Source organism: Danio rerio, chromosome 2 (assembly GCF_052040795.2).
Source record: "Danio rerio strain M-AB ecotype USA chromosome 2, GRCz13ab, whole genome shotgun sequence".
NCBI classification, from domain to species: Eukaryota; Metazoa; Chordata; class Actinopteri; order Cypriniformes; family Danionidae; genus Danio; species Danio rerio.
The window spans coordinates 41078969-41095634 of NC_141022.1; the positions used below are offsets into that span (position 1 = coordinate 41078969).

A 16666-nucleotide genomic window follows, 5' to 3' on the forward strand; every position below is an offset into this window, starting at 1 on the left:
GCAAATACTGGCATCTCATTGGTCAATGTCACACGGGAGTGGTTTTCTTCGTGATTTGGTTGGTTGACTGTATCGCCCGTGCGAGTGAACTCGGTGCTTATTACCATAATCGGGTACCCAAAACAATGAGGAATCCCTCTGTCTTGTAAACTGCTGACTGTTGTGCTGTTTTTATTGTGTTATCTGGCCAGATGGAGTTTCGTCGGGCAAAAACATCAGGGATATTATTTAAAACAAACGAGATATTTACAATAGTGTATATTGGATAAACTTTATATTGGATATCTTAAATGATGACAGTCAAATTATAAATCATTTTTATATTTTCACATACAATTGACATTGGAGTAAAGATTACAGGTGTCTTAAAACGTTTTCATATTTACAATCTACATCACCGACTGACTAGTTTCAACACCTGTTGTAACTATTTCTCCTCATCTCTATGGCCCACACATAATATATAAAACATACAGAACAGCTTTTTTATGACACAGATTGACTGAGGAGATTGTCAGAATCTGACATTAGATATTAAAAATAACAAATATGTCCCATCTTGGAGCAGTGCACTAGGAAGTGATCATATGATTACCAACATCACATTTCCACATAAAAAAGACTGACAATATAAAAATATTCACATAAGACTCATTCGATCTGTTTCACTGAGAATGCACTGGGTTTCAAAACTGTTTACACCACATACAGCAGGTTCATATAAAACAATCAATGTTGTGGTTAGGAAGAGGAGTTTTCTCCAGTTTCCTGATTTTGAAAAGATTAAACTCAAACATGCACCTATAAAACATATACAGGCTCAGTTTGAAACAGCCAAAAGATTAGGAAGGTTACAAAGCAATATTTAAATAATGCTAGCAAAACATTATGCAGAACAGTTATGGCTTTGAATGTACTTTTTATAAAATGATTTGTTTAGTTCCTGAATGTAATCTATAAACACAACATGAGCTGTAAGACACAGTGGTCAATCTCAGTTCCTGGAGGGCCGCAGCTCTGCACAGTTTAGTTCCAATTCAAATTAAACACACCTTATCAAACTAACTGAGTGCTTTAGTCTTGCTTGATACCTACAGATAGGTGTGTTGAAGCAGTGTTGGAACTGAACTGAACCCTCCAGAAATTTAGTGTGACACCCATGCTCTAAGACACAGGTGGAGGGCTGTTCCTGGAGGGCCAAAGCTCTGCAGTTTAGTTCCAACCCTGCTTCAACATGTTTATCTGTAGATTTCAAACAAGCCTGATGGACTCAATTAGTTTGATTCAGTGTGTGAATTGGGGTTAAAGCTAATCTTTGCAAACCTGCGGCACTTCAGGATTTGAGTTTGACACCCATGCTCTAAAACATGAATACAGCATTTGACTCATTCCTCAAACTGGGTGTCGATAAGGTTAGAAACAGAATGCTGACAGTAGCATGAATGCAAATATTTGCATATAGATTATAGATTTCAGATTGTGTTCAGTGTGGTGTTGCAGAAGGTCAATCTTCCTCATCTATAAAAGGAATGTCAAGTTCGGAAAATCGTCTCTTGCCCTGATTGCCTGTAGAAACAGCAGATTCTGGGAGGTTTTGCTTCTGAATGACACACATAGACTGGACTCCATCTCTGCGTGAGGCAGAGCGATTTTGGTTTCGGCCCTCAGTTGGCTGTTTGCTCCCCATTTTGGTGTCATGTGTTGAATCAGGAGGTTTAGCAGGTTTCTCTGGCTTTAAGCACTTCAAGGCATCATTCGCTGAAAAAGATGCATTGGATTAACCACTGGAGACTAAATGCAGTGCTTCCCAAACATACACTTTACTTGGGCAGGTGTATTTGTTGATTATTTGTGATCGATTAACCAGTGGAAAATCTTGTCTGGTCCTACACGTTTTGTACAGTTCGGTGTGTGTGCACCAGACTGGTCAACACTCCCACAGACAATCTCACATGCTGTGCAGGCCCACAGAGACGTGCCTTTTGGGCATTTTAAAAAAACGCGTCTGGCTTCTAGTTTCTAAATATCTTAAAATGTCCATGATTTTTTGCTTTCATTTTCTAAAATTGTTAATCATTAAATCGCATGCATTTTGCAATTTTTATTTAAGCCTATTTTCGCTTGGCTTCACAACTGACTGAGAGAAACATGAAATATTTAATTCTTTAATAAATGACTCTTTACTATATTCTCTGAGAGGATAAAATTACATATATACTGGCTGCAAAACATTTGCACACCATTAGAAATGATCAATCAACTAATTTCATCTTATTTCATCCGCTTTTCTGGGGCCGGGTCGCAGGGGTAGCAGTTTAAGGAGAGAACCCCAGACTTCCCTCCCCCCAGACACTTCCTCCAGCTCCTCCAGAGACAAAGTCCCTCCAGTGTGTCTTGGGTCTTCCTTAAGGCCTCCTCCCGGTGGGACACGCTTGGGAGCGCCATGGCCTCTGATTTGGAGGTGTTGATTCTCATCCCAGCCAACTAATCAACTAATTTGCCTTATTTAAATAATCTACATTTTTATTCTTGTAATTATAATATTTTTAGCACTGTTTTAATTCCTTTTTCTGTTATTTATGTACTTAATTTGATTATGCTAATATATTACATACTTTATACATATCTAAAATGCTTTGACATCACAATAAAAAATGTCATGCGAATAAAGCAACTTGAACTTGAGGGAGAAAGAGAGAAAGAGATCCCTCTTTCCCTGTCAATGGGTGCACATGGCTCCTAAATAGCATAAAAGCAAGATAAATAGTGGATTTCTTTTTTTTATTTAAACAGCCTTTAAAAAAAATCAGTGTAACCCATAATAGGTAAAAATATATATTTTTTTATATTTAATAATATTTTAAAATCACATTTTTATTTTTTTGTTTGTCGCATGCAAGTGGCTACAGCAAACACGGCAGCAGAGGGAACATATTGAAGTGTTAACGTCTATAGTTGACCATTTATGTGCTGTGGGTAAAAGGTGCGTTTCAATCTGGCTGCCGCCACAAGTATATTTCAAACCTGTAGGAAGCACTGAAATACATTTAAACAATATGTAATAAAAATAAATATGCAAACATTTTTTTATATGTAATGTAAGAGCAGCAGAGCAAACCCATGGTTATAGACACAGCAGGTTAAAAAACACAACTCAAGCACAATAAACAGCTCACCGCAATTGCAGCAAATCCAAGCCCTCTCTATCACCGAGCATGCAGGGCATCCAAGGATATTGTATTCAAAATGCTCTGTACCTCAGTACTGACCTTCCAAGCCCAAACTCGAAAAATGATCTTCTAGTAGACTTTCAGAGCTGACTAATGATTCAGAGTCCATGTTCTCAGCATCAGAGCTGTCCCGGTCAAACTCAGGCAGTGTGTAGGCCAAAATATTCCTAAATCACAACATTCTTAACATCAGTACCAACTAATTCAGTGTTTCAGAGAACATTACAGAGGAACAAATGAAATCAAAATGTAAAATTAAAGGATTTCACTAGTTTTTTTGTTCTGCAGGAAAAGCAATTAAGGAAACAAAAAAAAGTTAAACGTGTAACTCACTTCTCATTCTTGATAGACTTGATCCGCTTAAGTAGGTTCTTTTCAATTTCAAGCCCAGCTCTGTCCTTCGACGAAGCATTTGAATCTGATTTCGGCGGTTCAAATATCTGCTGGAAAGTGTAAAATCAGAGTTACGAGATGCATTTTGCAAGCTTTACTTCTAAACAAGCTAAACTAGATTAGAATGAAATAAAAATACTAGCACCACCTGTGGCTGATTAGTGAACTGCAGCTTAAAGGGACAGTTTACCCAAAAATGATCTATTCCAAACCCAAGTTTCTTTCTTCTGTTGAGCATGAATGAAGATATACTGAAGAATGTTAGAAAAAAGCAGCCATTGTATTTTTTTGTTCCTTGGATGTCAATGGCTGCAATTTCCCAACAATCATACGAATATCTTGTTTCATATTCAAAAGAAAATAGAAATCAATAAAAGTTTACAACCACCTCAATGTGAGTACGTTTTCATAAATGTGTTTAACTATGCCTTTAATGCTTTAATATTTGAACATATTGTATCCACTTGCGCCATTAGGGACAGTGTGACAGGGTATCTAAAATACCCAGAACGAGTCTATATAACAGACAATAAGTTATGAAAATATTGAAAGCATATCTTTGAGTGGTTTACTGCTTTTATAAAAAACTGCCACACAAAATATTTTATTATACCCAATTTTATTAACCACACTCATTAAGTGTTATTATAATGAAAGATTAAATTCCTGACATAAAGTTTGTTTATAATGACATTCTCAAACTAAATAAAAAAAAAATAATTATATTCTTCCTAAATTTCTTTTCCCAAGTATTCCAATATTCATACGAAAGTTATTTTAGATCTTTAGATCAAGTAATTTCTGTTTTTATTTTTTTGAAACAGTGGCTTAATAAGAATGCATAAATAATTTCTATAACAACTCAGACTCAAGATTAGATGGTTTTGCACTTTCTTCTTAGTCTACTATTGGGAAACTAACATTCAAAGTATTTTATATTGGAGCCAGTCAAACTATGGAAACTGCCTTTGGGCTCCTGCATAGGTCGAAATCGAATGCAATTCTTGCATCCAAGTAACTTTGCATGCTTTACTATGTTCTTAATTACCATTAAAGACGTCAAACTACTTCTCTAACCCTTGATACTTGATGTAGTACTTGATACATTAAGAATTAGGTTACAATTCAAAAAACATTTAGATTTTCAAACAATGTCAAGCCAGTATCCTATATTTAAAATTCCTTCTTTACTGTTCTCCATCTCAAACCAATCTTTGTGTTATGGTTTAGGCGGGACATTGTAAGTATCAATGATATTTTTTGTGATGAAACGTTTGTTACATTTTCTTATTTATCAGAAAAAATTGAACTGTCCTAAAACTCATTTTTTGACTCCCCATGCACCTCCCAAACAAGGAATTGATCAGGTTTTAGACACAAAACTCTGTAAAGGTACAAGGTAAAATTTATAAAACAATTAGTCATTTATTAGAAAGTTGAGTTCCTTATCCTTTTTAAAAATAAAGCAGAGCTGGAAATCAGACGAGGAATGGTTCAAGGCCCCGTCTCGTGTACAAACCTCTTATATTTGTGCTTGTTATTCCCTAATTCAAGTTGTTACATAGAGTATATTGGACCAAGGCAAAAATATCTAAAATTAACCCTGGTTTTTGATCCAATCTACGACAACAAGCTTTTCTTATTTTCCAGCACTAAGCACTTTTTGGGCATCAATTTTTAAATTATTTTCTGAATGTTTTCTTTTAGATATTGAGCCATGCCCTCTAGTAGCCTTAACCAAGTAAAACCTTACATGTTACTTTTATCTATAATGTTATTTATCTGTCATATTATTATTATTTTTTTGTGAGTGTTTTGTGTTTATTTTTTGGTTCTTGGTGTAAGAATATATAATTGTATTGTTTAATTCAGAGAGAAAGAAAAATGTGAACTAATTAACAGATATATTGGAACAGACAATGTTTTGTGATTCTTTGTATTTATTAAAGTAACTCTCTGACTAAAATGCATCAATAAAAGAGAGTTAAACTATAAGGACATTCTAACATGCTTATTTGGTGCTCAAGTAACATATGGTGCATTGTGATCAATGCATTTTTGTTTTCAGGAATTTTTGGCCAATTGCAAGCTTAAAAGAACAGCATTTACTTTAATATTTCTTTATCTAGCAATCTTTATTTGGATTCCTTCATAAACATTCAATAAAATCAAAGGAGAAATGAACAGCAGTTTATTTTGAAACCTATTATCTGAGGCTTCTCTTACCGTGTTCTGTCTCCTGAGCTGGAGCTCTTTAACAGCCATTGCTTCAGCACTTTCCAGCTGCTGAATTTCTTCCATTTTCTGATTATAGCGCCTTATTTGCTCCTTAATCAGAATTTCCACACATCTGTACACAAATGTTAACCATGAGAAAATACATGAGGCCACAAAGTTCAAATGTAGTCAAAGAAAGTTTTGCCACATATGCCTTAAACAGTAACATTAACTCTTTTTAGACTCATTGCACCATCAACCACAAGAAACCACAAAAAGAAAACAAGCTAGTCGTAAAAAAGGCAAATAAACGGAAATGATGCTCACAGGGTGGTCTTGTTAATATCTTTCATACTGAGGAGAGGGTCAGATGAATCTGGGCAGCGCAGAATACAGGGTGCGAACACGATAGCCAAAGAGTCAGCTGACATTCGATTGTGCTCTTCCTCTTTTGCCACTCTAAATAGAAAAAAGAAATTAGGCGATGCACAAGATGTCTAATATCATTGCCAGTCATGCAATAATTACTTCACAAGATGAAAAATAAGCCTCTCGAGAGTAGAGATGTTTGAGGAAGGTAGTTCTTCTAATTTTCGATAAACAGCGCGCAACCGCTCAGATGTTTCTGGCAAATCTGGAATGGAAAGAATAGGTTTAGTTTGTAACATAACATGTGTGGCATACATATTTAGTCCTCACATCCAAAAGTGCATGTGGTCAAGACCTACCCACAGCATACAGGAAGTCATTGTAGAGGCTGTATGTCATAAGTGGGTCGGGTAATTCCCGTAACCACTGTTTGACCAGGCCAGTGACGGTGTGGATGGGGTAAGTGTCAAGACTGACAGTGTGTGGATCTGAGGGGGGGAAAACAAAAGCTTTAATGCAAAAAGTGCAACTGTTATGCTGTTTTCTACATTTTGGAGGAGATCTCCTATAGTACAAAATATTTACATTTATTGAAAATTCTAAACTCTGTAATTACTTTCTTTTCATTTCAGCATCAATGCTGTGCTTTTGCTTAAATGATGACAGAATCTACATTATATAAAGCTCATCTCTATAAAGCAATAATGACGACTGTCCTGAGCATTTATTTAACCCTTGGTCAATCAAGATGTTCATTCCTATCTTTATTCAGTTAAATAGAAATTTAGTTGCCCTGAAAAGATTGCAATTAGTCCAAAACGCGACTGCCAAACTTCTGACAGGAACTTGCAAGCATGAACACATATCCCCAGTTCTTTCCTCTCTGGTGTAGATCACAGATTGATTTTAAATGATTAAATTTTGTTTATAAATCCTTAAATGGTCTGGCAGCATCTTACTTATCAGATCTCCTATATGTATATATCCAGGGTAGGTCACTATTGTCTTCTGATCAGTTTATTCTTACTGTACCAAGTTCCCGGTGTAAGTAAAGTTTGGATCAGGCTTTTGCTGTTAAAATACTGGAACAAAATACTGGAACCAGCTTTGACCCCATATTAGACACACTCCAACTTTATCCATTTTTAAAAAGCTTCTGAAACTGCATTTCTGTTATTTAGCATTTGAGCCTTTTGAATGATGAGGGGTTTGTCCTATGTTTTAATTGTCATGTATATGTTCCGTAGGACTTGTTATTTTAATTGGTATTCATTATGTTCAGCACTTTGGGCAATGTTGTGTTGTAAAAAATGTGCTATATAAATAAACTAACTAACCAAGTTTGAGGAAAACATTTTGGATTTTACTTCATTTAGTGGACTTCTTTCTTGATGAACTTCTAAACTGTACTATCAATGTATTTTCAAGACCAAAGTTGAGAAATAAGAGTTTTTTTCCTTAATTAAAATGATAATTTATATACTTTTTAATTGAAAAGCTTACATTTCAGAGATGATCTTTTGTGGTTAAAGTGATAGTAGTTCTCTCTACTCTTTATTCTCCCTCAAGTGGTTACAAACCTTAATGAGTTTCTTTCTTCTGCTAAACGGATAACAAGATATTTTAATGAAAGCTGAAAACCATTGGCTTGCATAGTAAGAAAAACAAATTCAATCCAACCCAATTCCATTCAATTGAATTGAATTCAATTCGATTTATTTAATTTCAATTCAATTCAATTTAACTTAATTTAATTTAATTCAATTCACCTTTATTTGTTTTGCGCTTTTACAATGTAGATTGTGACAAATAGTGTCAGTTCAGTTTAGCTGAGTTCAGTGTGGTTTAATAGTCACTACTGAGAGTTGAAACACTGAAGTGGCTCTCCATCGATGCGCAGCTCTACAGATCCTGAACCATGCAAACCAGTGGCGACAGCGGCAAGGAAAAAAAACTTCACCAAATAGCGAAAGTGAAGAATTAAAAAACCTCGAGAGAACCAGGCTCAAATACTATGGAAGTCAATAGTAACAGGTTTTCACCTGTCTTTCTTTTGTGTTCAGGTTTGAAACAAGTAAAGGCTGCATAAATAATGACAATTTTCAATCATAAGCTATGTTTGCTTTATAACTATATTTTCAGCTGTATTACACACTATATGAAAGGTAACATCTAAAAAAGCATACAGTAATTAAAATAGACATGTCAAAAGTAGCACAAGCACGTGGCAACGGTCATAAAATGTTTTATTTTGAGAACCCTCTAATTGCTGATAGTGAAGACTGATCAGATCTCACTTTTACCTTTCTCTAGTTTTTGGTGAAGCTCTTTGGCTCGGCATGCGGCGCCAGACTTGCGGTAGATGCCCTCTGTGTACAGTCCATTCATTTCAACATGTACTAGCATCTGCTCTAAGACGAAGGGCACAGAGTCTGCTGCGTGGACCAGGGCACAGAGAGGAACGCCAAAGTGGAGGGTGTGCTCACCTTCTTTCTGAATGACGAAAATGTACAAATACACTGTAATTATTTACCACATCTTTTATTACAGAGATTAATCTTTTGTAACTGGTCGTATTATTCTATCAGTATGGTTGAGTACACATTGTCAGAATGTTTGCTATACGCAGTTGAAGTCAACATTATTGTGATTTTTTTATTGCTTTTTCAAATATTTCCCAAATAATGTTTAACAGAACAAGGAATTTTTCGCAATATTTCCTATAATATTTAGGATATTTTATAAAATGACAAGATATTTTAGAACATAATAAGATAACATTATATTTTATGATATAATTACAATATACTAATAATTCAGTAGGACTAATAATAATTATAATAGACTTCAACTGTATGTAATCTATCAATACTATGTAGTGTAATATGGCAGCAGTTCTCACCTTTCTGATATAGTGAGCTGTGCAATTTATAGTTATCTTGCTCAGACACTTCTTATGGCACACCATTTTGCAAGCTAAAACAGAAAATGCACAATTAAGCCTCACAAAATCCTTGTCAGCTTGCACTGGTCAGTGAAAAGGATTGTAAACACTTACAGCTGCACATGAAGGCCTTTTCCATTCCCCATATGTAAGAGGTGCACTGGTCACATGATTGCATAATAGTCACCTGGTATGTGCTAAATAAGTGTCCCAGTGGGCTGTCAGGCTTACAGAAAAAAACAATAGAAGAGGTGAGAAGAGGTGCAAATAAATATTCCAAGACTTGACATATATCATAAATATAAATGCGCTGCTGTATTGTGAAAATAACTTACATGTGCCTCTCTTTTAGATTTTCTTCTATTTCGTTCTTTAACCTGAAAAACAGACAGAGGTGTTTGTCTTGCGTCCCCAAGATAAATTCAAGAACAACGGAAAACTCTGTCAGGATCAAATGTGAATGACATTTCATATTTTCTAAAAATTAAAGATTTATGTAAGGACACAATACATTAATCTAAAGTGACACCAAAGAGAGTCTGGATTTTTACATTACAAAAGAGGCAGATTTAACAATTCTAAAAAATATTTATTGCACAACTTATGCAGATGTTGGAGTATGGTAATGTTATCTATATGCATGCTTGGTCTCAGAGTCTGCACGAATTGGATACTGTTTACCATGGTGCACTAAGATTTGTAACAAATTTTAAATCCCTTACTCATCATTGTGTTTTGTATGCTAGACTAGGTTGGTCTGCTTTGTCCATTCGTAGGCATTAGCATATCTTTGTTTACAAATCTACATTGGGTTTACTCCCATTATATCTCCAGAATTACATTTGCAAAAAAACCTGTCCTTAGCTATGGCCTTTGGTCACAGGATAATAATTTACTGTCTGTTCCTAAAGTACGAGAAAAAAGGCTTTTTAACTACGCAGCACCTTTTGCATGCAATAATTTACAAACAAAGTTGCAGTTTAAAGAATTGTTTTCACTAAATGCTTGTCTGTGTTTTGAATAGTTTGTTTCTAAATGTGTGATTCATGTTAACTGTAAATTGTTTTTTGTTTGTCGTCTGTTAGACCCATGTGACATGTATACTGCCTATGTATCTTGGCCAGACGCTCTTGTAAAAGAGATTTTTAACCTCAATGTGTTTTTCCTGGAAGAAAAATGGTTATAATAATAATAATAATAATGATAACAACTAAAACAACAATAATAATAATTAAAATGTTGTTGTTTTACACGGGGCATATGACCCTAAAAACTGAAGCAATGGCAGCAGAGCATTCAGAGTTAAAATAATTGTAAAAATAATGAATGTTTTATTTTTGTCTTTAATATTTTATTTTTAAACAATACATTTAGCCTCTGTTATCTTAAGAAACATAAAAAAATATTCCTACCAACAATAAATTAGAATGGTGACTACCAAGTGAAAATTAGCAGACTCTATAAATATGATCAAATCGGTTGTTGAAGAGTAATACACTCATAAAATATGATACAATTCTGTGAAACTCTACTAATCTGCAGAGATTTAAGAGTAACTGGTCTTCTATATGTTTATCTATATGCATATCTGACAACAAAACTTCAAAGGGCATCATTACAGTTCAAGTTAAGTTACCTTACAAGGCTCTGTACCGGATCAGACTATTACATTTTTTTTAATAGAGTATGCGACTAAAAACTTAATGGCAGCGCAAAATTTTGTGTTCCAATAATTCCATTTTATAAATAAAAATTATTTAATATAACATACATGATTTTTTTTAATTGAAACAAAATAAATTAAGCCTTAATAATAAAAATAATAATCAAATAAATAAATAATAATAATAATAATAATAGAGACATCATTAAAAATAATCCAACCATCGCTAAACTAGAATGGTGTATAACAAGTAAAAAATAGCAGACTTGAGTGAAATTTGGTGATACATTTGGTGGAGTCAAATTAAAATATGATACAAATCTGCGAAAACCCACTAACCTGCAGGCCCAGATTTAACAATAATATGTCTCCTATTCTAAAAAAACTTATCTGTGCATAACAAAACTTTAAAGGGCATCAATACAGTTCAAGTTGAGTTCAATTACAATGGGGCATATAACCCTAAAAACTGAAGTAATGGCAGCAGAAAATTCTGTGTTTAAATAATTAAAAGGACATATAACATAATTAATGCTTAATTGTATTTTTAAACAATACATGTAGCCTTATTAATAATAAAAATAATAATAATAGGAAAAAGACGACGAAGAAGAAAAACAATAAAGAGCCATCTTTAAATAAGAATCCTACCAACACTAAACTAGCATGATGCATGACAAGTGAAAAATAGCAGACTTGTGTAAAATTTGTAATATATTCATATCTGTTGTTTAAGAGTAATACACTCAGTTAAGTGCAGTTAAAACATGCTACAGATTTAGTGATAATTTGTCTTCCATCTCAAAAACATATCTGAGAACAACAAGACTTTAAAGGGCATCACTACAGTTCAAGTAAAGTTACCTTACAAGGCTCTGCACCAGATCATTTTTAATGGGGCATATGACCCTAAAAACTGATGTAATGGCATCAGAAAATTCTGTGCAAATAATAAAAAAATTATATAACAATTAATGCTTAATCTTATTTTTAAACAACAAATGTAGCCCTAATAATAATAATAATAATAATAATAATAATAATAATAATGAGACATCTTTAAAAAATAATCCAACCATTGCTAAACTAGAATGATGCATAAAAAGTGAAAATAGCAGACTTGTGTGAAATTGCTAAAAATGTGATCAAATCTGTTGCTTAAGAGTAATTCACTCATCTAAGTGGTTAAAACATGATACATTTCTGTGGAAATCCACTAATCTGTTGGCCCAGATTTAGTGATAATTTGTCTTCCATCTCAAAAACATATCTGAGAACAACAAGACTTCAAAGGGCATCACTACAGTTCAAGTTTATTTACCTTACAAGGCTCTGCGTCTATTCGTTTAAGCTCGCCCCTGATAAATCCATCCAGAACTGATTGGAAAAGATTCACCACAAGCGGCACCTCGGATGCTTTCTTCTTCCCTGCGAGACTGTCCACCTTTTTCTGGTAACCAGACATCAGGACTTTATAGCCAATACTGGGATTCTTTTGGAGATAGGAAAACAGATTATTACCAACAACTGCTATCAGTGTGAAGATTACCTCCTGAAAATATGAGTGAAAGATGAGAGAAGCATGGATAAACGTACAGAAATGGAGTACATGCTTTTGATGGTCTCTCTGAACTGCGTGGTGGCTGTGAAGAAGATTTTTTCCGTCTCCGAGAGCTCCTTTGAGCGTGTGCTTAGATCGTTCATCTAGATTCAACATCACACCACAGATTGAGTGATATGAGCAATGAACAGAAACTTCACTTCTAACACCCAGGACTGGAACTTCAGCTTTGCCTTTCAGAAAGAACATAAATCACAAACCTGATTTCCAAGGAACTCATCCAGGTGGCGGAGTTCATTGGTGTCAGTGATCTCTCTGTCCAGCGAAGCATTCCACTGCACCTGGGTACGAGTAGCTCGGCTGATTTTAATGGTGGGGTTGCGATGGGCTCCAGGATATGTGCCTGAGTTTTTGGTGCGCGGAGAATTTGAGTGATTTCCACTGGCTTTTGGCCCAAAGAGAAAGACAGAAAAAGAGGTGATATGGTAACATTTAATGTTTACTCAATACTGCATAATTGATAGATACATAAATTATTTAAATATTATTTACATAAACACAGAATGGGCAATCAATCATTTCATCTAGCGCTTCTCTTTCTGCTAGTGTCTTCACAAACTTAAAGAACAGCCTACCTTTTCCTAATTTTAAAGGTTGCACTGCTTAGTCCTGTTCAAATTTATCCTAACTAGAGTAAGAAAGTAGTTGTTTAAGCACATTTCATGAGTTTCATATATTATGCAAAAATAAAATGGAGCATTTAACAATGTAACATTGATCAAACTAAGAAATCACTTTCAGATCAGCTCAGTTTTTGGTGTTCCTCTGCACCTAGTGCTAATTTCTTTCATTAAATGTCTTACCTGATGTAACTGGCAGTTTAACTTTACAGATTTTTTTTAACTGACTTCCCAAAATGATGAATGTTTTTTTTTTAAAGAAGCAGCAGGCTGTCCAGATGAAGGTCAAAGAGACAGGCCTTTCAGCCATAGCAAGAAAACTGGACAGAACCGAAAAATCTAATAGCCTGAAAATCTGTTGGTGCTAAAGTAAGATACCACTACACTCGGTAAAATGTAAAAGAGACTGGGAGAAGAGTGGAAAAGAGTGAGAGAGATTAGTAATGTACTGTGGAAGTACCACATTACATTAGCTCTTAGCAACTCTCACATCCACTGAAGCAAAGCAGAACTGCGCCAGGTCACTTCCTGGAAAAGCTGGGAAAGCTAAGTTGCTGCCGGAAGTGGTGTTAGTGAGGCCAGCAGGGGGTGCTCAACCTGCGGTCTGTGTGGGTCCTAACACCCCAGTATAGCGAAGGGGACTCTATACTGCTCAGTGAGAGCCATCTTTCATTAAACCAAGGTCCTGACTCTCTGTGGTCATTACAAATCCCAAGATGTCCTTTGGCCAAATTTGCCCATTGTCTCTGTCCATCATGGCCTCCTAACTATCCCCATACCATAATTGGCTTCATCACTCTGTCTACTCTCCACCCATCAACTGGTGTGTGGTTTAGTGCAATATAACTGGTGGCAGGTGGATGCTGCACACTGGTGGTGGATGAGGAGATTCCCCCAAAGTGTAAAGAGCCTTGAGTGTCCAGTTAATTGCTATATAAATGTAAGGAATTATTAAGTAGATGAGCTAAAATAATTGTAGCATACTGCACCTGAGCTCTTTATACTCATTTCGACTGCTATAACCTTCAGAAATTTGAGCTGTACTACATTACATTTAACTGTATTATATTATTATTATTTCCCAAAGATGGGTTGCGGCTGGAAGGGCACCCACTGTGTAAAAACGTGCTGGATAAGTTGGTGGTTCATTCCGCTGTGGCGACCCAAGATTAATAAAGGGACTGAGCCAAAATGAAAATGAATGAATATTATTGTTATTGATACAAAAATATATTCTTTAATTTTGAGATGCTTTACACTATAGAAAGTAAATCCTGCCAATTTTAAATAAATCAAATAAACACTGGAAATTAAAATGAAAACCAGATTAACCATTTCATTATAAAATGCTGTTCGCCAAATATCTACCAAAATTAAAAATGAAATTATTCAAGCATAGGCTTTGCATTCAGGTTGATGTTGAAAATTAAATCGAAAATGAAAACTGAAGTAAAAATGTCAATAAAAAGAAAACTTTAATGTACAATTTAATTTGAATTGTTACACTATTATAGCGTGAACATCAACCTCTGAAATTCAAGTGATATTTTGGGGTTTCCACCTGGATTTTGCCTACCTAAATTGAAAACTTCCAAAATCCACATGCAGAGGTGTAAATGCAAAAGTTTGGTATCATTAAAAAAAAACAAAAAACACTTTAAATTTTCATAACACACTGTTGAAAGTGATTAAAATGATTGTATATGTTGTCTGTGTTATAATAAACATCTACAAAAAGAGGCACTTCTTTTTTTTTGTTAACTGAAATTTGAAAGTATCTTTTAGGTTCTCTGTGGTCTAGACTGCTGATCATAATCTATGCAAAAATTCTATTCTAACTGATGAGAGAATGAAACCACTTATGGGGGTATTGGGTCTGTACGGACCTTAGAAATATATAGAATTCAGAAGTAAATGATGTCACAGACCCAGAACCGGGTATGCAGAGCTTTAAGAAGCTTAGTAAAAATTGTGTTTGCATTTTATTTTTCAGTTTGGCTTTTCATTTTAATATTGGCATTCTTGATGCAGAAATGCAGTGAAAATGAAAAGTTAAGTTGACAACTTTCATTTTTTTGATTATCAACTTGACTGGGATGTTGTGCTGTCACAATAAAATTTCTTTTCATTTTTAGTTTGGGCAGATATTTTGTGAAGTGTTTTATGATGAAATTGTTAATGTGGTTTTCATTTTAATTTTCTTCCATAGCACACAAATATTAACAAAAGAAATCCATCCATAATGCTTTACAAAATGAAATTTGTTCAATTCTAGATCAAACCTAAAATGATTAATAAATTGTTAATAACCTAGTTCCTCTTTTTCTGCCAAAGTCTTCACCATAGTAATAGTCCCATCCTGGGGTGTTGAGCGCTTCTTAAAAAACTTTAAGAATCCCTTCCTAGAAAACAAGAACATAATTTTACTAAATGTTGATTACATAATTACAATAAAATACAAAGAAATGCCATTAGCTGTGCTATTCCAGATAAATGCTAAAATAGTAATACAGGTGATCACCTTTCTGGTGTAATGGATGGTGCAATCACTTCCTCACTTGGTGATCTATTGGAGAATGGAAAACACCCATCGGATTCTACAGACGACTGCATCTGTAAGGCCAATGTATTTTTTAAGATACTCAAAATGATGATCATGAGACTACAGATAAAACAAAAACATTTCATTGAGCAGAATCCTGAACCTTTGACAATCATTCCAATAAAAACTGCCCATACAGTAATGTAATAAGCTTTGACAGCATAATCCCACCATGCATTTAGATCAGCAGACCAAGCACATACAGCTCAAGAAAAAGCAAGACAACATTTAAGCAGATGCAAAACAACAGTTTAAGTGACAACTGTTTAGCCAAGAATGTCCAATAACCATGAAGTTCAGTAATATGGCAGATTGATTGGGCTTATTTCCTTCAATTAGTGCCACCACCGGTATTACATCTCCCACTCAGCATCCCGAATTCATGTTGACCTTTTTTGCTACGAGTAATGAAATTTTAACAATATTTTCAGACTGCTGTACAAAGTTTGTATTGTTAAACCTGCACAAAATCTGACAAGTATTGTTAAATAAGTAGCTAAAGCTCTTCAGAGCCAAAGTATTCACCATTGTGAAATAATAAATAATACATTTTCAATTCACAAAAGCAGATACTGAGGCTGTTTAAGCTTGAAATCAGTGAGTGTTACATAAACGCACTGTAAAAAATATTTGTAAACAAACAGATTTCTGTATTTGGTGATTCGTGTTTTTTTATTTTATTTTTTAAATTCTTTTGAATTGCATCATGGGATCTTGATCTTTCTTCCAGAAGCTTCTGATGTTAAAAATGGACTCCTATTGACATTTTTAATAGTTTGAACTAATATTTTGTCTGTGTTTGTGCTGTAAATTACTGTACAAAAACCTGGTAACAAACTGCCAGTACTTTCACAGTTATTTTGCAGACTTGATTCACTCTATATTATTTTTCTAACAATATCTTGTCTCAAACTACTAAAAATGCCAATTAAAGTTACTTTGCTAAGCTGCATTATTGAATTTCATTTATTCGTTTATTTCTCTTTGGCTTAGCCCCTGATTTAATA

The 16666-nt window shown here is 34.5% G+C and overlaps 1 protein-coding gene and 1 long non-coding RNA gene across 17 annotated transcripts in view; one reads left to right on the plus strand and one right to left on the minus strand.

Annotated features, from left to right (window-relative positions):
• The window catches only part of LOC147846431 (uncharacterized), a 59260-nt gene that overhangs the window by 20333 nt on the left and 22261 nt on the right, over positions 1-16666 (plus strand). The window lies entirely within an intron of this gene.
• myo9b (myosin IXb) overlaps positions 258-16666 on the minus strand; it is a 60197-nt gene continuing 43788 nt past the window's right edge. For 4 of the 16 annotated variants that reach the window (XM_087241128.1, XM_087241122.1, XM_087241124.1 and 1 more), the window contains 16 exons: positions 15579-15670; positions 15368-15459; positions 12638-12822; positions 12413-12520; positions 12138-12308; positions 9489-9530; positions 9268-9379; positions 9112-9185; positions 8513-8702; positions 6569-6697; positions 6369-6474; positions 6168-6299; positions 5850-5973; positions 3564-3670; positions 3270-3397; positions 258-1758 (listed from right to left, as the gene is read on the minus strand). In XM_087241128.1, coding sequence (XP_087097254.1) covers positions 1505-1758; positions 3270-3397; positions 3564-3670; positions 5850-5973; positions 6168-6299; positions 6369-6474; positions 6569-6697; positions 8513-8702; positions 9112-9185; positions 9268-9379; positions 9489-9530; positions 12138-12308; positions 12413-12520; positions 12638-12822; positions 15368-15459; positions 15579-15670 — 2046 coding nt within the window. In that variant the 3' untranslated portion in view covers positions 258-1504. Of the gene's footprint in view, positions 1759-3257; positions 3398-3563; positions 3674-5849; positions 5974-6167; positions 6300-6368; positions 6475-6568; positions 6698-8512; positions 8703-9111; positions 9186-9267; positions 9380-9488; positions 9531-12137; positions 12309-12412; positions 12521-12637; positions 12823-15367; positions 15460-15578; positions 15671-16666 lie in introns of all 16 variants that reach the window. The other 12 variants (XM_087241135.1, XM_087241130.1, XM_087241132.1 and 9 more) reach the window with 3 other exon arrangements.